The 14641-nt window shown below is 44.6% G+C and overlaps 1 protein-coding gene across 1 annotated transcript in view; it reads left to right on the top strand.

Annotated features, from left to right (window-relative positions):
- LOC136438315 (cocaine esterase-like) overlaps positions 1–14641 on the top strand; it is a 43335-nt gene that overhangs the window by 5583 nt on the left and 23111 nt on the right. The window contains exon 2 of the mRNA XM_066433076.1: positions 3136–3279. Within this exon, the coding sequence (XP_066289173.1) occupies positions 3136–3279 (144 nt within the window). The remainder of the gene's footprint in view (positions 1–3135; positions 3280–14641) is intronic.

Genomic DNA, 14641 nt, shown 5'->3' with positions numbered 1-14641 from the left:
AGATGGGGGGAAAAATACAGGGGAAGTGTAACACGTTTATTGAATCTATGAATACATTGGGAATATATGTTTATACCCCCGTGATTTTTTCCTATTAGAAGTCTAAGATTTGTCTTCACCTTATTTACATATCAGTTCATATGGTTTTTGCTTTAAAGGCAACGAAAGCGACATTAGTGCCCCAAAATGGAAATAAAATAATGCTGACATCTTTATGGAAGTGACTTTTACTAACACTGTTTAGCACATTTGCGTTGTAACTTCATACTTTGAGCATTTCAAAACAGCGCATAAACATGCCGTACGATGATTCCCTTGGTTTCGAGAGCCTACAAAAACTCCGGCGACGATTTTAAGTGAGTTCTCACATCACAACGACAGCGTATTTTTTGCATCATGGACGTCGCTATACGTCGCTATACGTCGTGATGGTGTTGTTTGAACTAATCATGAATGGAAAGACTAAAGTAATAGACTTTCAAAATTCAAAAATTTCGGGTCCTAATATTGCTTAATATTCCTTTAAAACCTGGTGATCTACTAATCTCGTCCAGTCAATGACGAAAGGTAGTGGATGCTACCTGAAACGTCCGGCCGTTTCCGAAAGCTATCTAGTTACTTGAGTAACTGTTTTCCTGCGTATCTTATTACCTATGACCTTCATCGACGAGGCCACATGTTTAGTCTTCAGCAGCTCCTGGACTCCCCAGTGTAATCAATCCGATGATAAAGTGACCATTAATGTGGACGTGTCGGCCTGTCCAGAGGACCGCGCGAGGCTCCAGATGGTCAAGACATCGACCGGATCAGCCTTGACCCAGCTCTTACGGGAAGATTGCTCAGGATCTGATGAGCTACACACTCCACTAGACGATGGACAGGGAAAGCAGGAGGGCGGTAACGGTTGTGACGTATGAATCAAATCAAGCGGGCGAGTGCGCATAGAAGTGGTCTGAAAGCAGTCCCTAGCGAAAGTTGTCCTAGAATTTCGGTGCTATCTACACCAGGAGGGGATGGAAGAAGAAGGGGATGGAGGAGGAGGGGGATGATAATGAGGATGCAGAGGAGGAGGGGATGGGGAGGATGATGAGGAGGATGCTTAGGAGGAGGGGACTGGTAATCGGATGGAGAAGATGAGGCGAACGCGTGAAGGGCCGCGTGCAGCCGTCTGAAAGCAGGTCTACGTCCTCAAGGTTAAATTGACGTATTGACGTCACGTTGCTAGGCAACGACGCTGATGTGTCCAGAAATGATGCCGATCCTGAGTGCCCAGGAATATCATCGACAGGCTCACAGCTGTAAAGAATACACGTCCCAGTATCTGCGTGAATATTTTTACTGAGGAAAATCGGGACTCATTGCGAAAGGACTATGATCGATTAGCAATGTATGAAGCATATGGTGTATATTTATGGCCCGACTCAACAAGTAATGTGTACGTCCAATGTCTTCCATTTTGAAAAAAAGAAGGTCGACGTACCAAGGGGAGGACTATGTGCATGTTTTTTTCCCAATGGCAATAGATATACTTACATCGGATTAATACATTACAGACGGAAAATATGTGATTGCATGTGCCGTGATATATATGCAATATGGTACTGTGATATATATTCATGATGTTCTAACAGTAAAATGTAAATCACAGACTTGGTCGAGGTTATACATGTGGTATGGTACTGTGTCAAATGTGCCTTCTGGTGGCGTGATATTCCACTGAGTAATCGTATTTGATATAACCTGTGTTAGTCTGGCTCGGTGCCTGCATTCATATAATCAATATGTCTAGAACGCCATAGCTTGTGCGTGTGTTTCACGGCGTAATGTTAATGCTGATGGGCGAAAATAGGGACGTTTTTGATATTGCAGTCACATTTCAGTGGTGTCTCTAGCGCGTCGCGCGTCGAGAGAGACGGAGCAAGTGGACAATAACGATAAAAGGATTAACACCTTCCGACTAGGAATCCCAGATAAATAGAGGGCCTTCGCACGGCCCTAAAGAAAAAAACATCCCTAGCAAAGATGTGCATGAAATTCAGGAAGACACACAACTTTACCAATCTTCCAATTTTGACGATTTTACTATACGTACATTTCTTTTGTTATAGAACAAATGCTTGCCTGTGAATGGGTGAACGGGCGCTCTAGGTGGTGAAACCTGCTGGCAAAAAGTTACAACAAAATCTAGTTCACTTCTCTTTACCGCAAGACGTGGTGCATAGGTAAAATAGATTGTTTCATCGTACTTGGGCCATATGGACTCACTGTACCATATAACAAGTAACATATAGAACTGACTCGCGCGTAGTGACTATGAATGGAACGTAGTTTCACGAGAAGCATACATAATACATCCATATGCTGTGATGAAGAACGTAATATATATGTAGATATTGTAATCTAAATAGGATAGAGGATAAGCAACACTTTGTAGTAGAATGTAGTTTATACAACGAAGAGAGAGCTGAGCTTTATAAACTAATGCAATGTATGTTACTCCATTTTTTACACCATAGCAATACGGAAGTTCATATTTCTAAAGGCTTCAGACAAACCCTTGATTATTAAACACATCTGTACCTATATTTATACCATTACTAAGAAGCGAGAAGAAGCCAAACCCATGTAATTATTAGACTTGTACTAGTTGATCATTTTATATTATGTATTTGCAAAATGACGTTTTCTATTGTGACCTGTACTGAACCCAGTGGGTATGTGTGTACAATAAAGGTCTTCATTCATTAAAAACAAAAAAATATAAACACAAGCATTGCCGTCACACGCGTGCACGAGATGGCTGGTTCATGTATGTGTACAGCGCCAGGGGTTGTCTCCACAGTTGATTGAAGCTTAACTCGAGTTTATTTCAACACAGCAAACAGGTGTCTTCGCATTGGCTACAGGTTTGTTTGGTTTGTTTGAGCCTTTATTCATTCATGAAAAACTCAGGCCGCTTTTCATTGAGGACATAAAAGAAGATGTCAGACAAAATAAAGATACATGTAACATAATTGAAGTCTCAAAATCCATAGACATATACATAGCCCGGGGTCCATAGACATATACATGTTGAAATGAACAATTGCTCGGTGATTTTTCGGATGAAGTAAATCTTATTTTATTTCTCCGCAGCCCCCCGAGAGGCCCGAGACGTCCTACAGCGTGCGCAATGCCTACCGACCGGGTCCGGCATGCCCCCAGCCCGCCAACCCCGCCACGGACAGCGTGGGGGACAGCGAGGACTGCCTCTATCTCAACATCTATGTCCCGCACAAGGTGAGGCACCTCGTCAGTAATGTTCACTCATGAGAGTTCGGGTATGTTAGAGCGTCAAAACGAAGAGAAAGTGTATGTTGCCGTAGAGCCATTCATCCTACAGTTGCCCGGCAATGCTGGCGTCATAGTGTTTTTCTTTTCAAATCGTAAATACATGTCATAGCGGAACAAAAAAGGTAGACTAACTAAAGAAGATGAAATAAAGCTGAATTTTATCAAAGTTGATCTTCAAGTCACCGGTTACTTGATCCACTGCTTGGTAAAAAAGAGTACCATCGACAAACGAGACCAGAACATTCTGATGATGAAGACATATTTTTCTGAATGCCACGTCTGGAGAGAAGACATCTCGTCTGTGCATAAACCATCGAGTCTGGGGTTATCGGCAGAAGAGAGTCTGGAAGTTTTCCAGGTAGATCCATCATGTCGGCAGCTTGTTGCTGCCGATTGTCGGTGCCAGTCCGGTAGTCTCGGCGCCGATAGGGATCGTAAAATAAACGCACTCATCACCTGCACGTTCTCGTGACGCCCTGACAGCCCATCACTCACCGTCACCGCCACAGCAGCGCCAAACTCGACAAGTTCGTCTTCTAATTGGATAAAAGCTGTGCCTTGGTAGATTACCAATGTCGATTTCCAAGGCAAACCTGGCGCGTTGAAAACAACGGGCTGCTGCTGATGGAGCGTGATGAAGCACCCTCTCACCGGCAATCACTGGCAGGAGAGTGACGTGCGGACGTGTTGAGTGCTTTTGGTGGATGTCAGCCGGGTTAACACATACTCAGAATGCACAAACGGCGTATCTTCGTCGTGATCTCTTAATACAATTCGAGATATACGTCACGGAAAGGACTCGGAGCTGGAAGGAAATTAAAACGTAATAAGGGAACAAGCAAGTTGAAAGAATCCATTTTAAATGTGTTCGTCTCGAGGGGAAAGTGATACATTTAATGTCATTTGCCGCGGAGGTAAATGTGTTACTGCAGACGGGAAGAAGGCAAATTAGATTGGCGCCATCAGATCCCCCATTACAGGTACACAATGGGCTGGATGCCTGCACCACTCCAATTAGGCGGGCTTTTGTAGACAAGATACACATCATCAGCATTCATCGGGATTACTTTCCGCTGAATGTCAGGCAGATCCCCGGCATCCGTTACAGCGTGAACACGGTGCCTAGTGTCATTTCGTTACAGCAGAATGACTGCGATACAACAAAGGACGACTAGATCGAACCCGAGGGAATGGAGTGCTGAATATGGCATCAAAAGTCTGTAATAGAGATCTGTCTCCTCCACTGTGCGACATGTGTCTTAATTACGTACACACACAGGCAGTCTGGGAGTCTCCTGCCTTATTTGTCTTGATCAGATTTATTGTCCTGTAATATAGGCAATTGCCAAGCAATGATTAACCTGTTTACACTATTTTACATTGGTCATTATTGTCCAGGACTATAAAGACATATGGCGCTTGACAGTTACCACAGAGTGCAGTGTCATACGACCATAACTGTACTCATGCTTCCTTGCCATCGCCAGTAAACCTTATATTGTGCATTCTCACATCACTCATGAGACCATGTTTGTTTCTTTGTTGTTTCACTGTTTCGTGTTTCGTTAGGGCCCGGTGACATTCTTCGTGCGGTCAACTGAGGGCATCCTTTGAATAGCCATGCATGTTTGTTACAAAATTCTCGTTATTAAGGTCTCGTTCATGTGTTACTCCGAGTGTGGACCCTAAAAGAATCCGTACCCCAAAAAATGAACGGCTGCATGAACGTGTGTTCATATAGGTGGGAAATTCCCTTCGAGCCAGCCCAGCTGATCTCAAGCGTCAAACTGAAGAAAGCTTGTTTGTAACTGAAGAAATTAGCAGGTCAAGTTCGGAAGCCGCGGGCGACGGGTTGGGCGTGCACAGCCCAGCATTGTCAGTGATGCGGTCGTGAGCTTACAGCAGGAAAGTGCCTCTTACGGGGAGAGACTATCTGCAGTTTGTGATTGCTATAAAAAACACATAGATGATTAGAAATTGTTGGCAATTTTTTTAGACCATGAAGAGTAAACGTGCTCAACATAGAATGAATGACATTGGCACATTTCCTATAGCTTCAATACGAACGCGCCCATGTAAAGCACGGATCATAACATATAGAAGTCTATGGATGAGACCTTAAAAGGCTGTCTTACGACCTTGTCGGCAGTTGGTTCCGTCACAGTCTGCTTGAAACATCGTACGACGACCTACGGTGAATGAGACAGCGCCGTTACTTGGGGCTGGTGCCGATGCCTATATAATTACCGCCCAGCAAGTTCTCCTGTAAGTTACTGCAAATTCAACCTTCATCCGCCTCAGTGCGAATAGAATGACTTTGAACTTCTGTAAGGACAGGAAATCGAACGATTCGTCGAGCCGGTGATGGAATTGGACAATGTTGGATGTGTGTTGATCCATGCCATTTCCCGTTTCCGTTAGTTGGAATGAGTTTGTGACTATTTGAAACTGAGCCCGGGGATTGAGGTAAATCATCGATGATACAGGGAATCCTCTGGGAAGTGGTTGCATGCCATTTTGTCTTCGGAATCTTTAATGGATTAGGCTGAAATAGGCTCTAATAAAATCTCGAAGTAGTGAAGGGCAGACAATTACGTCATTAGAAGTCGACACGTCACCACATTGACGTCATTCATCGTCGTCATGTCCGTGTCTTTTTCAAAATCTCTCTCTACTCCTTAACCCCAGATAAGTTTCTGAATGGAAATCTTGTTTATCGATCTTTTTCTGCAGGTCAGTTAGATCTCACGTTGCTAGATTAATTACTACTACAGTACTACCGAGTCAGTTAGTCAGTCTAGTGTAGACTAGACTGTGCACGGATATACAGTTCTAAAAACTTTCAAAATACTCAGAAAACGGTTTAAATGTTAAAACAAAACAATTCAAATGTTGAAAAAATAGTCCAATGTATGAGAAATCTGTTCAATGTCCAAACCAGTTCGGTGCCCATATTTGGGGGGTAAGTTAGGTGTATCGGCTGCGTGACGTCGGCGCCTTCTCCACCTGGATCATCTTCAGTCACACAGCACAGTGTGAAGACCTACCGGTCTAGATAACCTACCCGACAACGAATAAGATTCGTGCAAATCTCAGTCTTCACCGGGGTCTAAAAGTGCCCATTTTCATCTCGATGTGATTCATTTTGGTGTCGATGATTGGTGGCGATTCTCACACTCCAATGACCATCTATAGGCGATGTCTCCCCGGTTCCCTGTGGTCTTCAGGTGATTTACAGTTACTTTCTGAGAGTTGACATACCGGACAGCCCAGTGACCTTTTCTTTAGTGTGACGGATCACTTTGTTCTGTCACCCAATCCGTATCAATCACGGCGGATGTCAGTTACATAAGTGTGGAATAAAGGGTCACGATTGAGGGATGACCCACCAATTCTATCTTACGCCAAAAATAGTTACTCAAGCAACTGGATAACAGTTTGAACAGTCAGACGTTCCGCTATCTTTCGTCAGTGACTTATAAAATATCTGGCAGAACCAGGTTTTATACCAAAACTCTGAATAGATGTGTTAATGAAGTGAAGACAATTCCAGATGGTTCAATAAAATGGTTCGTCAAGACAAGGTTGTATGCTAATGAGTCAATTAGCTCTTGGTGTTTTAGGAGCTAATGTTTGTCGGGGGTGGGGGTAGTGCGTTGGCCCAAGTGCCTGAAAGCTCGACGCGTAGACCTCCTTTCCTGTTGAGGGTGGGATTGTACATTCTTTCATATATTGCTTCTCTAACACACCGTTCGAACCATCGGCGTTCGCGGTATAGGATATCTGTGGCTTACCCTCTACCTTATGTAACAGCTAAAGCAGATCCCACCGGTGTCAACTATCGACCCAGATCCCTCCGACCTTTCATTGGAAACTAGACAGAGCGATTCACAGGTCGTCCAAATCCGTCTTCTTAAGCCGTGTCTTTGTGTGATTCATCAATCTGTAACGTTGCTAATCTTCTATAATCACTCACGTCATTTCGGGTGTGACGACTGCGAGACTGTGTGTGATCACGGGATCACGAGTGTGGAAATGGTCACCCCGAATGGGTGCACGTCTAGAAGTTAGCGAAAAAGGTCACTGGGCTGTCCCGTACGCCAAATCACACGAACTAACGTAAATCACCAGTAGAGTCACCTGACGGAATCAGGCCGACACCTATTGAAATAGCTATAGGGGTGTTAGTATTACCAGATATAGTCAACACCAAAGGCCATCATATCATAATGAAATAGTTCACGCCACACCTCTGTGTTTGGGGGGAATCGTTTTTTGTTTTACTTGTCAACCTGAATTTTTAATGGTTGCATTGGAAATCAGCCCTACATGGCTGAACGGACTAACCATATTTAGAGCTGAAATATAATTCTAAAAGTGTGCAAGTCAGCCTGTTGTGGTGATTTGCCTTTCTACTCTTATTCATAATGTCGCAACCTACCCACCGAAGACATGGCGAGTTTACTATGTACACGATATCTTCGGGTGTTAGCTCGTCACAGAATTACAGACACCGAGCTCGAGGTCACTAAACAGCAAAGTCCCTGCTAATTGAGAGTAGATCTTATTCAGGCTTAAGCGTCGGATGGATTAATAAGTTGAAGTTGAACTTGGTATCAAATTCAAAGCCGTTGTAGACCACGCAAGATGTCACAGGAATACCTAAACGACGACTGGTTCTTAAGTGTTGCCCGTGAGAAGGTCAGTCTTGCAGCCCCGCTCAAATGTTGTACCCGTGAAAAATGTGCTTATTTCCTTACCCGACTCATATGAAAATGAGCACTCAGCTTCGGTTAGGGACGTGCTATCTGAACAGCTCGAATAAACCTACGGTTCACGCAAAGACGTAATAAAGTCGTCAAGTTGTCTCTTACATCTTGGAGGATAAAGTACGACTGGTGGGATATCCCTCCTTGAGATTTGCTATTCGATGCGTTTTCCCCGCAGTAGCGAATTGTTGAGATGATAAAGCTACCCAGGGTTAAGGTTATTAGGCAGCCTATTGGAAAGACATCTCCCTCCTGCTTCACTCTGCTTAACAGCATAACATTGGAGCACTCCATCAGGCAACGCCGGGTATCGGCTCCTGATAAATTGGATTGACCTTGACAGACGTGCGGAGAGTGTTGATTATGACCTTGTATTGTAGAATGTTGTCAGAACAAAAGTAAGGGCATTCGCGGCTTCCGGTTCGGGTTAAACACCAACCTTTCATCTGGCAGAGTTTATCAAATCTTTAGTCTTTTCACGTCGCACAAGGATTCATGATCGCCCCCCCCCACCTTTATGTGGGATATTGTGCCTAAATACGTAAAGCCACAAAAACTCAGTCTGCAGTTTAGATTCGAAATGTTCTAACCCTTTACATGATTTAGAATTGAACCCAAACACTAAGCTGGAAAGATTGAATCAGCGCTAATTTTACTTCAGAGTAATCCATCAATGGCATTAACCTCATCTCTTGGTGGTTAACAGTGCAAGTTTCGTAAATCAAAAGAAATGTCATCACATGGATTTACGTCATGGATCTCCGATCTCTGCCCCCGGGTACCGTTAGAGCCGCGGATCTCTGCCCTCGGGTACCGTGAGAGCCGCGGATCTCTGTCCCCGGGTACCGTGAGAGCCACGGATCTCTGTCCCCGGATACCGTGAGAGCCGCGGATCTCTGTCCCCGGGTACCGTGCGAGCCACGGATCTCTGTCCCCGGATACCGTGAGAGCCGCGGATCTCTGTCCCCGGGTACCGTGAGAGCAGGATGGCAGCTGGCGGTGTCCCCTCGCTGGGGCACGCTTCCCACGTCACTGCCGCCTGCGCCGTCAGCAGGAGTTAAGAGGGCATGTAATGGCCTGGATATGTCGAACGGAAAAGGCATGAAACAGAATTACAGGCTGTGTAATTGAATTTCCCAACTTTCAATTACCACTTGCACCAGAGTGCTGGTTAATAGCATGTTTTCCCGGAACCTGTGTTCAATAATGATTAATATTCAGTCACCCGTGTACGACATGTTCAGGCGTACCCTCCGGGTATCGTGATAAATCGTTGTGTATGAAAACGACGTACTGCATGCAACCCTAGGCCTGTTTGCCTCCTGCTTTAGTACTCATAAGGTGAAGTTTACGACCAAAACTGCGATGTTCTCACCAAAATCGTTGCACCCATCAAGAGCGGCTGGGGTACTTTTGCATATTGAGTGCATGCGTGAATCACGTGCGAAAGGACAATAAAAGGACAATAAAAGTGAAGGAACAGTGACGTGACATCCATGACCTAACATCTTGTGTGAATTCGTCACTTAAGGAGAGGAAGAGAACATTGTACTCTTATACAACCTCTGCAACCTACCCGAAATAACCTATTTGAGTGGTATGTGTGAATCTAGCAGTTACATCGTGCCAGCGTCATTCTTGTGCTGGTGAAATAACACGAGCTGTGCTCTCCATATATCAACACTGCTCGCGTTAGGTGAGACCTTGGTAGACAGTGTTGACATTGGTCAGTATTTGTCTTGCTAAGTTCGGCGCGGGGGGGGGGGAGCAGGTCGTTTTGACGTGCCTGTTACTATCGAATACTTGCAGAACGGTGCTAGATGACTGGGGCAATGGTTTCCGCGGGAAAAGATTAAAAATGTTCATGGTCCTGTATTTCTTTGTGGTAGGAAGTAATGGTAGCTACAGCAGTCAGGCATCCAGACTTATAGAGGCGAACTCTTACCAACAATGAGGCCCTCCATCGCCTTGGCAGCAACATCAGCTGAGTGACTGGCAACATGACTTTCGTCTTTGAAGATCTCCCGCAAAGCTCTAACAGTCATTCCATCACACGGTTAGAGAATCCCCTGACGGTATCCGTAAAGCCAGGACTGTAGGACTTTATACATATATAAAAGTCTTTGTCAAAGAGTGGTAAAGAGGACTGATGTACAAACTTACCAGTTGCGGCATCTACGACACGTTAGTCTTGTTAGGCGATGACAAGGGCACCATTGGTGCCTGTAGAGCCTATCATATATAAATACATAATGGAACATATCCCTGCTATGTGTGGGCAGATCTCGTAAGACGGTACATATCATACCTATGAATAATTCAAAGCTGGACATGAAAAGCCGTGTCTGCGCAGGATTATAGTTTTATGACAAATTGTGAATCTGGGAGACGAAAGTCCCTCATCAACATGGGAAACAAATCGCCGGCAAAGCCTCACTTCTAACTCAGCCGTGCATGACTAACTAGGGGGACTGACGTCAGCCTAGAATGAAGTGGTGAAAAGGAGCTCTGAGTTGTAAATCTCGGACCCACCGCCCACATGAAATGTCAGCAGGCCTTTATGGTCGGACATCATTACGTGCGAAGAAGACTTGACGTCCCAAATCTTCTATGCTTCTGAGGAATGCAGATACGCTCCTGTCCTTGCATGGAGGTCATACGTAGCTGCCCTACGTCATTCACTCGTGTCAAAAACTGGACCGAGGAAACCATTTTGATGCACCAAACAGTGCTGATGAGGATTTGGATTCCTTACCAGTTTCCTGAAATGTTTTCGGTCGTGCTAAATTGGTGTCAAAGTGGTCCAAAGCACACTAACGAAAAAAATGGCGACGGACAGTTGAATATATACATATGTACCAGTTTTTCTCTAAAGATACATCTGTAACTATCATAGTTAAAACTGTTTGATGACAATTGTTTGGTGACAAGTGATTTTAAGACAATTGTTATTGACGTCCTAATACGTCTTTAGTATTGGCAAAAGTACGATGCATGTCCCGGTGGAAAACTAGGTCGTGACGAGGACTTATCATTCGTCCGTAGTCAGTAGCCTGCATTAAGAACGACACTCTGGGGAGAGGATCTAAGACGGTCACGTCTCCTGACCATAAATCACACGCCAGTACCCACGGCGTACAAATGGACAGCGCTGAATACAGAGCAGCGCGCAGATACGTGTTTTGAAACATAGCCAAGAAACAGGAATCCACACGGAGACAAATGTGTTGGTAGTTGCCAACAATATTTCAAAGTTGCGCTCGAGGCGGCAGTTTCATCTAGATTGAACATCTTCACCAGTTCGGTGCGCGAGGAAAATTGTCCATCACGATCAGCTTTTCGGACTATATTCCTGCCGTTTATGACAAGTCAGATCATTTACTACTTTTCACCGGTGCCATTCGTGGCCCGCGGCTCAGGCTGGCACTAGATACTTGTCAGCTGGTCTGACCCAATCAAGAGATGGTCAGTGGTGCTTGAGCTGCGCTGTACATGTACTCAATACTGCTGCCCAATATATGCGGCGAACTGTCCAGCTCGATCGATATATGGACACTTGAACGTGACCTCCAATATTCGCGGGTCAAAGTTGTCGGATGAGATGAAAGAAGATTTTTGTTACTCAGTGTCAGCTGTGCACCGCTCCGATTCGCATCCCGAGTATTGTATTACGCCGAGATGGATCTCTACAAACTTCGTATCGTGACATAACTCTCTAAACTGCACACATACTTTTCCTCCGGGACTGACTGGCTTCTGTATCTGTATCTATATAGCCGGTATAACCGCCATTAGGCGTAAAACACCAGCTTCGCAGGCACTCGGCGCGGCAGCAGCTGGTTATATTACACCGAACGGTCTGGTAGACCTTGTCTTCGCATATCTGACTGCAATCGTTCTTTGAGGATACTCCTACAGTACTTGATGACAACGAGTTCCATTCTACTATGTTTCTCGGAAAATACGAATTTTTGAACACATCAATCCATGGCTGATAATTGATATATAACTCTGGTACTTAAAAGCATGACTATTTCTAGTCCTCTTCTGAGCTGGCATTAGATTCTTATCAGTCGGTACGTCCTTAAGTTTGTTAGTCATTTTGTACATCATGCAAATTCTGGACGTTGTTCTTCTGTCCTCAAGTGACATCCATTGCGGATCTGCTTACATTTTGGTGACACTAGCGCCCCTGTCATAGTTGTTCGTGCAGAATCTGGCTGCTTGGTTCTGCATCCTCTCCACTTTATCTCTCCAACCGGCTTGCCGGAGGATGTAGTGGACTCGAATAACCCTCAACTGTCATATCGTTCCCTTAATGATAATCTGCGGCCGCCACCACGAGCGGTAAAACAGACTAAATCTCAGCCATTCATCTGTCAACCGTAGCTCACAAAGCCAGGTAATAACTCAAACACTGAAAATGACCTTACTCTATAGAAATGTAAATCTCTCTACCCGCTCCTTTCAGCAACTTAAGGGTCTTAACGCGCCGGTTATCTTCACATGTGACGTGTAATTAATGACAGGCACATCTTTTAGCGCAGACTCGACAGAACAAGTTCATTATAGGTCCTAAAACACGTCATAACTTATTACGCAGTTCATGGTGAGTCTGAGGACATGGTCTTAGAGAGCTTCAGAACTAGCAAGTTTCGTCTGAGTGTCATCTGGGATTTATGTACGCGTCGGCTGTCATGTTACTAATTGGTTTTGGATAAAGAACTTTGCTATTTAGTCCTTCACTAACCTAATGGAATCATTCACAGAGTTTTATGAATTGTTTATTTGCACCCATATGAAATATCGTAACTATGGCAAGACAGGCGTTCAGCCTTAAGCTTATTCATCGCCCCCCTTTGTGCAGTAGGTCAGATGTAGATCATGGCACCATCCGTTTCGCTCCTGTGGGGCGCCAGTATGGTAGCCACTTTAAGACGTGAAGAAGCCCATTTCGTGGAAAATGTAGGATGCCTTTTATACATTGATGAGCCAGTGCAGGGTGTAGACTTTCAGAGTTGGTAAGAAAACAAGGTTTTGGTCAATACTGTGAAGACCTCTAATTTATTTGAAGAAACCAGTCCCAAAATTGACGTCATCAAAAACCAATATGGTGGCATTGCTTGAAACGGCGAAATCTTGCACCGTATGAAAATTGTTTGAATCTGAATTTTTGGACAATTGACATATCTGAATACTTTGTGGGGTGACTCGTTTTTACCTGCAATGTGATTATGACACCTCACTTGCCTATATTTACATTATTTTGGATACAGATTTCAATAACTGGTCTTTGCCCCGTGTGCGTATACAAGCCATTTTTCTTCTAGCTAAAACCTAGAGCAGGAATTGAAAAGCGCAGAGATTACTGGAGCCGTGTTTATGAACACACCCGATCTATGTGCACTCCATACGAACTGACCACGTTGCCCTTGTGTTGAAAGATCTAACCAGCCGAGCGTGTATCAGATCACGCAGCAGAAGCTTCACCAGCACGGTAATTGGTGGATGTGCGAGAGGAGAATGCAGACACATGGATATGCACACCCTCCGTGACGCAAGTCCTTCAGAGGCACGGTGAAGTTCTCAAATGTCATCTAGGGCAAGACTTATCGATTTTGCTGGCTAACTAACCATTAATGGCTTCCCCGGGACCCGGCCGGCTTACTGACGGGCTGCAGACCACCTGGTGACGGCACGGAAAGACGGGGATGGATAAGGGACGCGACTAATCACCTTCTCTCTCGGGACTTCCACGAGAATCCTCAGAGTCGATGCACGCGACGCCCTGTTATTCTGTGTGACGTGCAAACGTGAACCCTCCACAGCGCCTGCCACTTCAGATGAGTGTTAGAACGGTGCAAGGGTTCGTCAACAGATACTCAGCAACATTTCAAACGAAGCAGTTCGGCTGGATCACTTCATGCAACGTCTCACTTAACATTCTTCACCAATTCAGCAGGATGAAAGTTCATTTGAGGTGGTTCGGTTCATACTTAACACTTTCACCTCTATACAGTACAAGAAAAATATCGATCGGCTTTCATTTGATTGATGAGTAATCGGTCTTCAGAGTTGGATGGAATAAACAACGTACGTATCATTGGCAATGTCAGACCCGGCAGTGTACGAACCGCTGGCAGCTGCTAAGGCCTGTAATCCCCCCATTCGCCGCGACCTCAACTGAATTTGTGTAATTCTTGATTTTAAAATTGAAATAGCATGCAATATGTAGAAAATATGACAATAAATTACTCAAAGCTTTAAAAAAAGATTGGTTTCTTTGCTTGTGAAATTCCTTGAGCACTCTTTCAAATGTTAGGTCGCAGCGAGGGCGCCGTCCAAGTGGACTGGGGTGTAACATATTGAGCGGTCTGGTAGTAAACCGATAATCTATCAATTATGTAAGGCCTTTTCCTATTAATGCCACCTGCAGAGGTACAGCCATGCATGGATATTAAATCATTAACGACGCTGCTTTTATTCGCCATATGGGAACATTCCCATCTATTTCCGTAAACCTCAATTATAAACGGTAA

This window comes from Branchiostoma lanceolatum, chromosome 7, assembly GCF_035083965.1.
Source record: "Branchiostoma lanceolatum isolate klBraLanc5 chromosome 7, klBraLanc5.hap2, whole genome shotgun sequence".
Lineage (NCBI taxonomy): Eukaryota > Metazoa > Chordata > Leptocardii > Amphioxiformes > Branchiostomatidae > Branchiostoma > Branchiostoma lanceolatum.
This window is presented reverse-complemented; position numbering and strand designations above follow the sequence as displayed.